This window comes from Prionailurus bengalensis, chromosome A2 (assembly GCF_016509475.1).
Source record: "Prionailurus bengalensis isolate Pbe53 chromosome A2, Fcat_Pben_1.1_paternal_pri, whole genome shotgun sequence".
NCBI lineage: Eukaryota > Metazoa > Chordata > Mammalia > Carnivora > Felidae > Prionailurus > Prionailurus bengalensis.
In genome coordinates this window covers 115,335,255-115,348,217 of record NC_057348.1, presented here as the reverse complement: position 1 = coordinate 115,348,217, position 12,963 = coordinate 115,335,255, and the positions used below count along the sequence as shown (strand labels likewise).

The following is a 12,963-nucleotide window of genomic DNA, read 5'->3' as shown; positions in this document are numbered from 1 at the left end:
TAAATAAACGTTAAAAAAAAAAAAAAAAAGAAAATATTTTAACTCCAGTAAAGCAGATACAGGAAAAAAAAAGTAAAGGAAAGCCTACAGAGATGCTTTTACACAGCCTGTAATGTGCAACTGCCATCAAACAGCCATTCAGAATCTCATCTCCACAAATCCCCTTAAAATCTCCCTCAAGTTCAGTTTAAAAAAATCAAATAGCTAAACATAAAGAAAATTCATCACATTTAACCAAAGCATGAAAAAGCAGTAAGCCAATCTTCATTAACAATATGCAAATCAACTAAGCAAAAGATAAAGAGAACTTCTTTTGGGTAGATCAAATGTTCTTTTCCTACTCAATCTTAATAGAATGAACTTTTAAAGTTACTTAGCAAGAACCAAACATGACAATTAAGAACCGAGACACAAAGAGCCCACTGGTCAGCAAAAATCATTCACAAATTACGTAACCTATCCTAGGACAATGTGCAGTAATTATATGACAACTTAAATTCAGAAGGATATTCCTGAATCTAACCTGGATTTTTTTTAAGCAATTCATTCCTTTGTGTTCACTAGGTAAAAAAAAAAAAAAAAAAAAAAAAAAAAATGTTTTAATCAATTTATAAGTTCATTTGAACCAGATCTTCAGATCTTATTACTACTATATATAAGGAATGAAGGGCTAAATAAGCATCGAATTTTCGAACCAAAATAATTGTCACTCGGGGCAAAAAAAAAACCGAAACACTTGCTCCTGCCTTTTCATCACTGATGATTTTCAGTACTTTGCATCTGTACCAACATTTATCTTCAGAAAATAATCCACCATAAATCTATAAAGAGAAAAAGAAAGTAAAATTATTTGGCACTTTAATGATTCAAAGCATGCTACATAGATCAGAATGGCTAGCATTTGTTAAGCACTTACTAAATGGCAATAAGCACCTTATATATAATAACTTATTTTATTCTCACAATAACTGTAAAAGGCAGATACTTTCTGTTCACCATTATATCCCCAAACTCATAAGCTACAATTCAAAGTCAGGCAATCTGATTTCAGAGTCCATAATTCAATTTTGCTTCTCAAAAAAAAAAAAAAGACATAAAAAACAAAATTCAAAAAGAAGCATATGCATCAAAGACTTAAAATCATGCTATTTTAATGTCTGAAGACATAACTGGTACAATTAATTGTTCTTAAAATATAAAGATGCCAAGTACATACCATAAATCTCAACCATGTGGGATCCATACATCCTACCAGCCAAGAAAGATTCTTATACTTTTTACTTTATATGTAAGGACTCTAGTGTTATTAAATGGATAGAATTAAATTAGATAATATTCTTAATACTGAATTTTATTTTAAATTTATATTTTAACTTAATTATGTTAAATATAAAAAACAAAGGAGGGGCACCTGGGTGGCTCAGTCGGTTGAGCACCTGACTTCAGCTCAGGTCATGATCTCGAGTTCATGAGTTTGAGCCCCACATCAGGCTCTGTGCTACCAGCTCAGAGCCTGAAGCCTGCTTCTTATTCTGTGTCTCCCTCTCTCTCTGCACCTCCCTTGCTCACTCACACTCTGTCTCTCTCACTTGCTCACTCTCAAAAATAGACATTTAAAAAAATTTTTTTAAAAACAAAGGAAAATTTACATACTTTATGTCAATTTTTCAACCTTAGCACTACTGACATTTTCAAACAGGATAATTCCTTGGTAGGAAGATGGGGCAGGGGCTCATTCCCGTCCTGTGCAATGTAGGATAGTTAGCAGCATCCTCCTTAGCCTCCACCTACAATGCCAAGAAGCACCCTCTCCGGTGTGGCAACCAAAAATGTCTCGAGACACTGCCAAATTATCACCTGGGGTGAGGGTGGGGGATACAAAATCACCCTAGGTTGATAATGACTTTCTTTTTTTTTTAGTTTATTTGAAATCAAGAGAAAGACAGCGAAAGAGCACACATGAGCGGGGGAGAGGCAGAGACAGAGGGAGAGAAAGAATCCCAAACAGGCTCCATGCTGTCAGTGCAGAGCCCAACATGGGCTTCATTCAATGAACCATGAGATTGTGACCTGAGCAAAAACCAAGAGTGGATGCTCAACCGACTGAGCCACACAGCTATTTTAAATCATTCATTTTAATCATACATTCTCAACAGGGTAAATACTATTCTCAAGGGAGTGAAAACTGGTTTGGAAGAGAGGGGTGTCTTCAATATTACAATTGTTTGTAGCCCTCCAAAGTTCAAACCTATCTGACAGCATAAACAGATAAATAGTGTATCTATGGTGTTAATATGTCTTGAGGTGAGGAGACTCATTAGAGAAAAAATACCTTAAAAGGGCATATGAAAGGTTGGAACACTGCCTTAAGTGAAGTGTAAAATTAATTTTGAGGGTGCCTGGGTGGCTCAGTCAGTTAAGCATCCGACTTTGGCTCAGGTCATGATTTTGCAGTTTGTGAGTTCAAGCCCTGCATTGGGCTCTCTGCTGTCAACACAAAGCCCACTTCGTGGGACAGATCCTCTGTCTCCCTCTCTCTCTGCCCCTCCCCTGCTCAGGCATGCGCATGCTCGCTCTCTCTCTCTCTCTCTCTCTCAAAAATAAACATTTAAATAAAAAATATTAATTTTAAGTGTATCACTCTGAAGTAAGACAAATTCACAGATTTTGAAGCAAAGATATATACAGTATGAAATACAAAAATCCTCAACTTCCCAAAGCAACAAAGTACAAATCAATTCAGAAACACAATGGATATCTAACAAAGCAAATATTACAAAGGATAGGTATGAAATTAGCACTTAACTCTGGTTCCCTCAGCTAACATTCAAAAACTGGAGAGCAACAGAGAGCACAAATGGCAGGGTACATTCTCCCAACCATCTTACTTCATTTTTCAGCAAGCAAAAAGGTTTAGTAGCAAAAATAGCTCCTATCCAATTTCAAACTCTGAAAAAGGTCACATTAACCTTTAGTTAAGACTTTGTAATAATATGCTAATATAATTAAAAATTCAATATTAAGTAAGTGACATAAATGGAGCATCACTGCAACCCAGTGTACATAGAGGTGGGGATACTTGTATCCAAGAATAGAGCTTGGACCCAACAAAGCTGAGGAATCTGAAGTTTTTGACTCTGTTAGTGTGAATAATCACAAAAACCAGCACAAATACAACTCTATCTTGAGGAAATTTCAACACTTTCATAACTTTCAAACGCTATCATAACTACACATGCACTCCCATTGTGCCGGGTACCAATCTTCTCCTCTCACAGCTCCACTATTTATAGCCCATGACCCATCTACAGGATGAGAGGCAGATACTCATTCACTTCGGAAAATTTACAAAGTATAATCCATTCATAAGTAACCAGAGTGGCTGAGTAATCATTTATAATAGGAAATCTATTATTGAAACTAGTTTGAGTATTTTGTAAAGCAAGTAATTTATTTTGCATTCAACAGAGGAAAAGTGGGTATATTTTAATTTATAACACTAGTAAACACAGTCCTAGGCTACAAGGATGCTTAAAAAAAACCTAGAAGTTCACAAATTCTAGTTAACCATTCTAATGTTCAGCTCCAACCTACATTCTTTCCTTCTAATCTCTTCTTTTTACACATTTTTATATATGCCATTGGGGTTGTAATTATTTTAAAATAAAAGTAATAGAGGCATAGTATTAAAAGACAATCAAAGCACATCAAAAAAAGTAAGACTTCCTTACAAACACTTTTCAACATACACCTCCTAAAAATAATTTTACACTTACACTAATTTTACATATATGCTAGGATATGTTTATTTACACAAATGTGCTCATTTTACATCCACTATTTTATATACCTAATTCCATATTAAAATATAGAGATCTTAAATAAGAGATCTTATTTACAAACAGAGCTTAGAGTTGGGTGAGGCAAACAAGGCACCCATGGCCAAAATTTAAAGAGGCACTCACTCTGAGGTGTACGTTAGAGTGCCTCCTTAAATTTTAATTTAAATGTAAGTGCCTCCTTAAAATTTCAATTTACTTTACCATAGTATCAGCATCTGAAATAACTAAGTATTCCAAAATAAGGATCTACCACAATTCATTAATTATTCCAGTATCAGATTAACATCTAAGGGGGTGGGCTCTCTGAGTTTGAATACTTGATCCATTATAAACTAGTGGGTGACTTTCATAAAGTTATCATAGCCATGCTTCAATTTTCAAAAACACATATAAAATAACAGCATCTGCTTCATAGGGATGCTATGAGGACTAAATGAGCTAATATGTGTAAAGTGCTTAGAACACTGTTTCACAAAGGATAAGATTCAATAAATGCCAGCTACCATTATTACTACTACTACTACTACTACTACTACTAGTAGATATTTAGTTAATCTCCATTTTACCTATTACAAATAATACTGCAATTAATCATAAAACACCCTTCTTTGTGTACTTATAAAAATGTCCAAAGGGTAAATTTTTGACAGAGAAATTGATGTATCCAAGAATATAAGCATTTATTATTTCAAAAACACTCATTTATAATCACCTGGTTGAAAACAAAAACTCCAGTACAACTCAATAAAGAAAGGATGACTGTTTTGATAAGTGATGCTGGCATAACTGGATAACCATATGGGAAAAAAAATAAATTTGACTTCTACTTCACATCATAACCAAAATTTTCCTGGAGCTAAACCACAGCCCCAAATGCAAAAGATAAAAGCTTGAGGTGTTGGGAGGAAACATAGAATATATTCATGACCTTGGGTTAAGTAAAGGGGTCTTAAATAGGAAACAAAAAGTATATACCAAAAAAAAAAAATTATAAATTAGACTACAAATGACATAAAGAAAGTGAGTAGGGAAGACACAGATAAGGAGCACATACTAACAATACACATGTAAGACAAAGGACTCATATCCAAATTATGTAATGAATATATATAGAACTTCCTACATATCAATTAAGACAACCTTGAAAATGGGGAAAAGATGTAAAAAGGCACTTCACAAAAGAGGATATTCAAAAGGCTAATAAAACTATGAAAATAGTGGGGCGCCTGGGTGGCTCAGTTGGTTAAGCGTCCGACTCTTGATTTCAGTTCAGGTCATGACCTCAGGGTCAGCTGTAAGATAGAGTCCCACATCAGGCTCTGTGCTGGGCATGGGGGCCTGCTTGAGATTCATTCTCTCTCTCCCTCTGCCACACCCCTATGTGCACTTTCTCTCTCAAAAAAAAAGAAAAAAAAAACCTATGAAAAACTACAACTATGAAAATATGGTGAAGCTCTGTACTCAGGAAAATAAAATCAGAACACCACACTACACCCACCAAATGGCTAAAATTTAAAAGAATGACAATGCAAAGGATTGATGAGGACAGTGAGGAACTAGAATCCTCATACTTTGCTGGTAAGAATAAAAATTGGTTCAATACTTTGCCAAACTGTGGCCAGTACCTACCAAAGTGAAACATGCCTACCCCATGATTTAGCAATTCTACTCCTAGGTATGCAGTCAAAATAAAAAAGTTAATACATCCAACAAAAAACTGTGTAAGTATTTCATAGTAGCATAATTCACAGTAGCCAAAAACTGCAAACAATCCAAACGGCCATCAAAGGAGAACAAACATATCAACTGTGGTGTATTTATACAAGTACTGCATAGCTTGAAAAAGAACAACTACCAACACCAATACACACAATAATATGGAAGAATCTCAGAAATTCTGCTGAATGAAAGAAGCCAGATATACACAAAAGAGTACACACTGTATGATTTAAGAACAGGTAAGTGAATTTTCAGTGACAGAAATCAGAATAATTACATCTTGTTAGAAGGACTACTGACGAAGAATTGACTGAGAAAGGGTCTGCAGGAATTTTCCAGGAAGAGGGAACCATATCTTGATCTGAGTGATTACTATATCTTGATCTGCATAAAAATTCTTTAAGCTGTACAGCTATGACTTGTATGCATTACTGTATGTAAATTATACCTCAATTTTTAAAAAAAAAGAAAAAATCATCAAAATTTTCTCCATAAAGATAACTTTTACAGATTTTTTTTTGTCAATCAGTGTCGAAGACAAGGATTGTGTTTTGTTCACCATTGTATACTCAATGCTTACCACCTTAAGAGCACACAGTCCATAGTATTTTTGAAAGAATAAATTTATTATGACTATAGTTTCTATCACTTCTAAAAATTTGCCTCTCTTTTTCAAATACATCAAAACTTCCAACAATTATAAAATCTAAGACATAAGAAAGCCATCAGGAGAGAGGGAATAATTATACCTGAGAATATGGCTCACCTTCTTTGGATCAAGATTCCCAAAAACTGAATTGGCATGGGGACAAACTTCAGACAGTGAGCAACCAATCTTCATAATATCCTTATTTCTACTGATACTCTAGAAGGAAGAATAGCTATAGTGTAAAATTCAATACATTATTTGACAGTGCTATACAACTGAGAGTTCTACTAAGCATTACTTAAAAGATTTTGGAGCATTCAAGGTGCATCTAAATCGCTCAGTTTGCTAAGCGTTGGGACTCTTGATTTCGGCTCAGGGCATGATCTCTCGGTTCAGGACATCAAGCCCCACGCTAACAGCACAGATGCTGCTTGGAATTCTCGCTCCCTCTCTCTCTGCCCCTCCCTCACTCATGCACTCTCTCAAAACATAATAAACATTAAAAAGATTCTGGAGCATTAGAGATTAAATCAATTTCTTACAGTAACATTTTTTCATAATTCAAATGAGTTCTTTATTAAGAAGTGGTACTACGCTTTAGAAAATCTTTACTTTGCAGTGAGTTCAAATTACTTGGAATTCAAACTAAGAAAGCAAAAACTATTAAATCCTAAAATGTAATATAAACAATTGTGTCTGGATTTTACTATACATCTAATGGCTCAAAATGGATAGCATATTTTGGTCAAATGATGAGTCTTCTCATATATTTGTTGTTGGATAAAACAGATGTAAAAAAAAAGTTAAATGTATATAATCCTCTATACACAAATACTGCAATCTAGTTAGTAAATTCATTTGTCATGGGTATGGGCTAACAATTTTGAAGTGTATACTAGGATCGAACAAATAAGTAAATATACCACAGACAATGAGAGCAGGAAAGAAGTTACAAAAAAAAGAAAGAAGGCTAAAATGAACCTGCACTGTAGAATTGGAAGATATTCATATGAACTCATAGTATGTATGTGTATATATACACATTTGTGTGCATATACATGCATATATGAAAGATACAAAAATATAGATATGTACATGTGTACGTTTTTATACACATATTTTTTCCAGCTCTGTCTGCCGACAGGGCCTAAAAGCAATGACACCATCAGCAAAAAGCACACCTAGTGCCCAGATCTTGATATCTAAACACCATTCTCCAATAAAAGGAACCAGGGTTCTGGAGAGTGGTGGATTCCAGGATGAAGATAGGGAAAAAAAGATGATCCTGGAATTTTTGGTCATGCCAGAAAGTAAAGAAATGCTCAAAAAAGAAATGGGGATATGTTTTAAAAGGCACAACAGCCTATGTGAATAATCTCCTGATGCCCAAAGCTGCAACAATGTAAACAACAAAGTAAGTAGTGATAGTGCTGTATTATAGCCCATGGAATAAATACCCATGAGTCCATATTAACCTAAATAATTGAGTAAATAAATGATTGGAGAAGATACAGTGCTTCCTCACAGAAGAATTCCAATTAATACATGCAGAAAGCATACGAAAAATTTAAAAAATCATCATTAGACAATGACTACAGTAATAAATAATAAAATTTGTGGGTGAAAAGTTGAAGAGAAACACAACTAGACAATCTTAATGTATCTCCCTCTAAAACATTTATTTATTTATTTATTTATTTATTTATTTATTTTCGGGGGGGGAGAGGGCACAAGTGGGGGAGGGGCAGAGCGGGGGTGGGGGGGAGAGAGAATCTCAAGCAGGCTCCACACTGTCAGTGCAGAGCCCAATACAGTGCTCAAACTCATAAACCATAAGATCATGATCTGAGCCAAAGCTGGACGTTTAACTGACTGAGCCACCCAGGCACCCCTAAAACACTTATTAATTACAAAAGGAAAAACAGTAACCTTAAAGTGAAAAAACCCAGCAGATACCACCTTAACCAAGTGGATAAAGGTTAACATTATCAATAATGATTTATCAATATCATGAATCCCCAAGATAATGCACTAGAAAGGACAAAGTATCATTTCTGTAGTATTACAGCCAATCTATTTATGAAAAACCATCAAACAAACCTAAACTGAGAGATGTTGTATAAGTGACCAGTACTCATCAAAACTTTAAACTGAGAAATAGTCTATAAGTGACCAGTACTCATCAAAAATGTCAAAATCAGTAAAGACAAGGATAAATAAAAGAACAAACCAAAGTTAGAAGAAACTAAAAAAACATGACAACTAAATACAATGAGGGATGCTAGACTAGAAAAAAAGATGGGAGCACCTGGGAAGCTCAATTGGTTAGGCATCCGATTCTTGATTTTGGCTCAGGTCATGATCTCACAAGGTTCGTGAGATCCAGCCCTGAGTCAAGCTCCTTGCTCACAGTGCAGAGCCTGCTTGGGATTCTCTCTCTTCCTCTCTCTCTCTGACCCTCTCCCACTCATGCATGCATGCGCTCACACTCTCTCAAAATAAATAAACATTTTTTTAATTTAAAAAAAATGGAAAAAAGACAATAAAAAACTGTTGAAAGTTGAATACAGGCTGCAGCTAATTATCTGGCTTTGTTTAACTGTATTATGGTTATGTAAAATGTTAGCAGTACTGGAAGCTACATGAAGGGTATAAAGAAAGACTGTACTAATTTTATGACCTTCCCATAAATCTAAAGTTATTTCAAAATAAATAATTAAATGTACATATATGTTCTTAATATATCAACAAAATATTTTGTAGCTATATGACTAAAATAAGGAAATATCTTTCTTTCAAAAAAAGGTGAAGGCCACTTATGATTCCTTCAGCTGCTACTCATTCCACTTGGCCTACCAAAAATTCTCATGTAAGTGGCCTATATGGCAGCAATCCATGGAGTCAGAAAAACAGAGAGTATAGGTGAGAAGAACTTCATCTTGATCAGCCTCCACATATTTGTGAATATTTATTCTTTATTTATATCCCATTCCAACTCCAGTCAAATTTTATAACTTGCTTCTTGAAATAATCATTCAATTCATATGAATGCCATTAGTAGCTTTAACTCTTAATCTTTTCATACATTTATGACATGTTTCATAACTTCTTAAAATGTTTAAATTTCTACAAGGCCTCCACTTCATGGTTGATATCAGAGGTTGGCAAATTTTGGCCTCCACCACTTGCTTTGGTAAATAAAGTTTTAATGGATCACAGCCACATCTATGTACTGTCTTCGTAAGCCTTTGCACCACAACAGCAGAGCTGACAGAGTTGAATAGTTACTATAGACTATATGGCCCACTATCCCTAAAATATTTACAATCTAATCTTTTACAGGAATAGTTTGCTGACTCCTGGTTTAAATAATAACTCCAAATTCGGATGCCTGGTTGGCTCAATTGGTTAAGCATTCAACTTCGGCTCAGGTCATGATCTCACAGTTTGTGGGTTCAAGCTCCACATCAGGCTCTCCACTGTCAGCGTAGAGCCTGCTTCGGATCCTCTGTCTCCCCCCCCCTTGTTGGTTCTCTCTCTCAAAATAAATAAATAAATTTTAAAAATTAAAAAATAATAACTCCAAATTTAATCAACAGCTTCACAAAAAGGTCAGTTGAAATCAAAGTCTACAGCTGCACTGATCAATAGGCAATACCCTCCTGAAATGTAGCTAGTCTGATTTGAGATAGAGTATACTGTAAATCTAAAATACACATCAGATTTCAAAACTTAATATGAAAAGGAAAATAAAATACTTGTAAATATATCTGTGTTAACTGCATTTGAAATATTTTGGATATATTGAGTATATTAAAATTTATTTCACCCTTTCTTTTTAGGTTTTCATGAGTCTGCTAAATTTTAAATTACTTATGTGGCTCACACATTTCTACTGGACAGTGCTGGTCTAGAAAATCTTATTTAAGCTATGAGCTTAAACATATCTATCATCTAATCTGGGACATTGTTGAGTGACACAGTTGCTATTAATACAGAGACAACATGCATAAAACATTTGGGTAGAATATATTTGCATAAGCAGAAAATATTTGCATAAGCAGAAATACAAATTTACCACAAGTTTTCTAGGAATATCACCCTTCCACAATGTTTTCTATATAGATATAAGAACAGTGGTTAATCGAGTTCTTCTACAACTTTTCTTCTCGTAAATTCTATTTCCCATATTGCCAATTCGCTCCACCACCACAAAAGAGTTCTCATACTGCAGTTCTTACAGAAAAATGCCATACCTTTCCCTCCCATATTATGTGTAGTTCACAAAATTAAAAACTAGTGAGTAATTGTGTAATTAGAGGAATTCACCTTTTTAAATTCTAGAACACAAGCACTTTGGTACTTTGCTTTATATTTAAACCTAAGGAAACTTATCTGACTTGAAGTCCGTAGAAAACTATAAATGTTCCACTAGTGCTTCCAACTTCATGATGAAAGAGAGATTATATGTCAAATTCAAAGTTAAAGTATTAAAAAAAATTACATTAAAAAGGTAATATCTTTCAAGAAACAATCTTATAAAAGACCCCTAGATGGGGCTATAACTTCACAAATATAAGTTTCTTAGCGCATTCAGTAATTTATGCAGCCTAGATTGTTGGTGTTAAATTGAGTGTAATTCTGAAACCACAACTATAATCTTGCTGCTTTCTTTCTTTTTTAACTCAGTGCATTATAAGCATACTACTCATAACTCAGGTAGTTTAAGTCCCAGCTGTAACCAGTGCGCTTCCAAAAATGGCTTGTGTTAAATGTTCAATAATTAGGCACTGAGAATGACAAGGATATCTATATTCTGGGGTTTTTGTTTTTGTTTCTGTTGAGCAGGACCTGGGTTGGTGGAGGAAAGGGATGGGGAAAGAAATCAACCAGGCTATTTACCTGGGCCCAAAATGTTACTGCATCTTCCACATGACTTCCAACCACATCTTCAACTAAAACCAAATCAAAATGCAAAGAAAATTAGAAATTAATCAAGATTATCTAGCTCTTACATCCAAAAATAATTTTTAGTGTCAGTACCTTTATTGTAATGTGTATCTTCATCCATCTGGGCAATTCCTGAAAAACTAAAACAATTCAATACCTTAAATTAAGTTCTAATAATCTGTCCATTCACAGTGAATCAAGAAAGCCTAAACTGTATAATGTTCAAATTCCTGCAAGTATGTTTTGTTCCTAAATAAAGTTATCAAAATTCAACCTCTATATCAAACATGACCTGAGAGATTTTCTCCAGTAATTCTTGTCTTGAGTATACTGTACTCTGCAATTTCATCATATACAATCTCTATCTTTTGAAATTATCTCTTTTAGCCAAGATTTTACAAATTTACACTGAAGTAGATATCTAGACATATTCTAGTCAGTTACATAAATCAATACTTCAGAACAATATGCATATTCTTTCAAAAAAATTGATGCCCTCCCAAAAGGAGAGCAGGACTTCTACAATTCAAACAAAAAGAAACACTACAAATATATAGAGACCAAACGCTTCAGACTGGTAATCAATTTTATTTAAAAGGTACAGTGATTTCTATTTTTGAAGAGATATTTCAATTAAAGACTGCAAAATCAAATCAAATTTTGCCTATTACTTCAAAACTAATTTTCATTACATAGTATTATACTTTCTAACTCCAAAATATTTCAAAATAAATGTCTACTCGTTTATAACTTTATCATTAATATACTAGAATACTGCCCTTTACATAAATGTTAGCTCTTGGAAGGAAACAGAAAACAGACTTTTTAAGAGCTTTAAAAGTTACCGAAGAACTGTGTTACACCAGAGTTTCAAATGCTCCCTCAAGTACTTACAGAAGAGAAAAATTGTCCCAGGTTAAAAAAAAAAAAAGTCAAAAATTTTAAACTTTTATTCTTCTGGTTTTTGTTATACCTTATATAGTTTTTTCACATACATTATGCTGCATGAAAAGGTGTTCAAAATACGTATCCTACTTCCACTACTGGTCAAAAATTTTTTTTTATTTAATTGAGCAAAAAGTCGTAAAACCAAGATGAAATGTTTAGAGAGACTGTATTTCTCTGTAAGCCATTGGCTTAGATTTAGTAAAACTGAAAATATCTGGAAATGCCGAGAAGCTGTATGGTTCATCATAAAATCTGATTTTTAAAAGGGGTCAAAAAGACTTTCCCGCGATGATTATGAAGAAACCGACGCTGCACCCGCTTCCAGCAAAAGTGGATTACCAGATGGCACTTCCAAATCTCCAATTCGTGGCAAAATTCGGAATAAGTGAGTCCAGGTTGCCCCTTGACACCTATTTTATGAGGGATTTTGAAGTTTAAATGGCACAGAATTTGCGGGAAAAGAGAACTCCACCGCACAACAGGCCTGCAAGACCCCATCTCCACCGAGACTATGTAGGCCCAAGTTATTTGTAAACAGGTTTCGCCTCGCAGCCCTGCACTCAAAACCGGGGGTGCCTGGCACCCTCAGAAATAGGTGGGCGGCTCCAAGGCGAAGGAAGGCCAGGAAATGGGCCTTACCCCATACTTGGGAGACCTAAAAGGCAAGCAGAGGTGAAAAGACGGTCCTTGCGGCGGCTACCACCGCACCTACCAAAAAGACTACCACTGACCTCACACTTTCCACCACAGAAGCTCCAGAAAAGTGCCCCTGACCCCACATGCTGGGCCCTCGGCCCTCCACCGCCCGCCACCGCGGCTTGCCGTCAGCCCGCCGTCGCGCACGTGCAGAGAGAC

At 35.0% G+C, this 12,963-nt stretch overlaps 1 protein-coding gene across 1 annotated transcript in view; it reads right to left on the bottom strand.

The window, feature by feature from the left end:
- STK31 (serine/threonine kinase 31) overlaps positions 1 to 12,963 on the bottom strand; it is a 73,010-nt gene extending 60,047 nt beyond the window's left edge. Inside the window, exons 1-5 of the mRNA XM_043589094.1 lie at positions 12,840 to 12,963; positions 11,254 to 11,300; positions 11,113 to 11,165; positions 6,328 to 6,426; positions 747 to 821 (exon numbers count right to left, since the gene is read on the bottom strand). Of these exons, the coding sequence (XP_043445029.1) occupies positions 747 to 821; positions 6,328 to 6,426; positions 11,113 to 11,165; positions 11,254 to 11,300; positions 12,840 to 12,889 (324 nt within the window). The 5' untranslated portion in view covers positions 12,890 to 12,963. The remainder of the gene's footprint in view (positions 1 to 746; positions 822 to 6,327; positions 6,427 to 11,112; positions 11,166 to 11,253; positions 11,301 to 12,839) is intronic.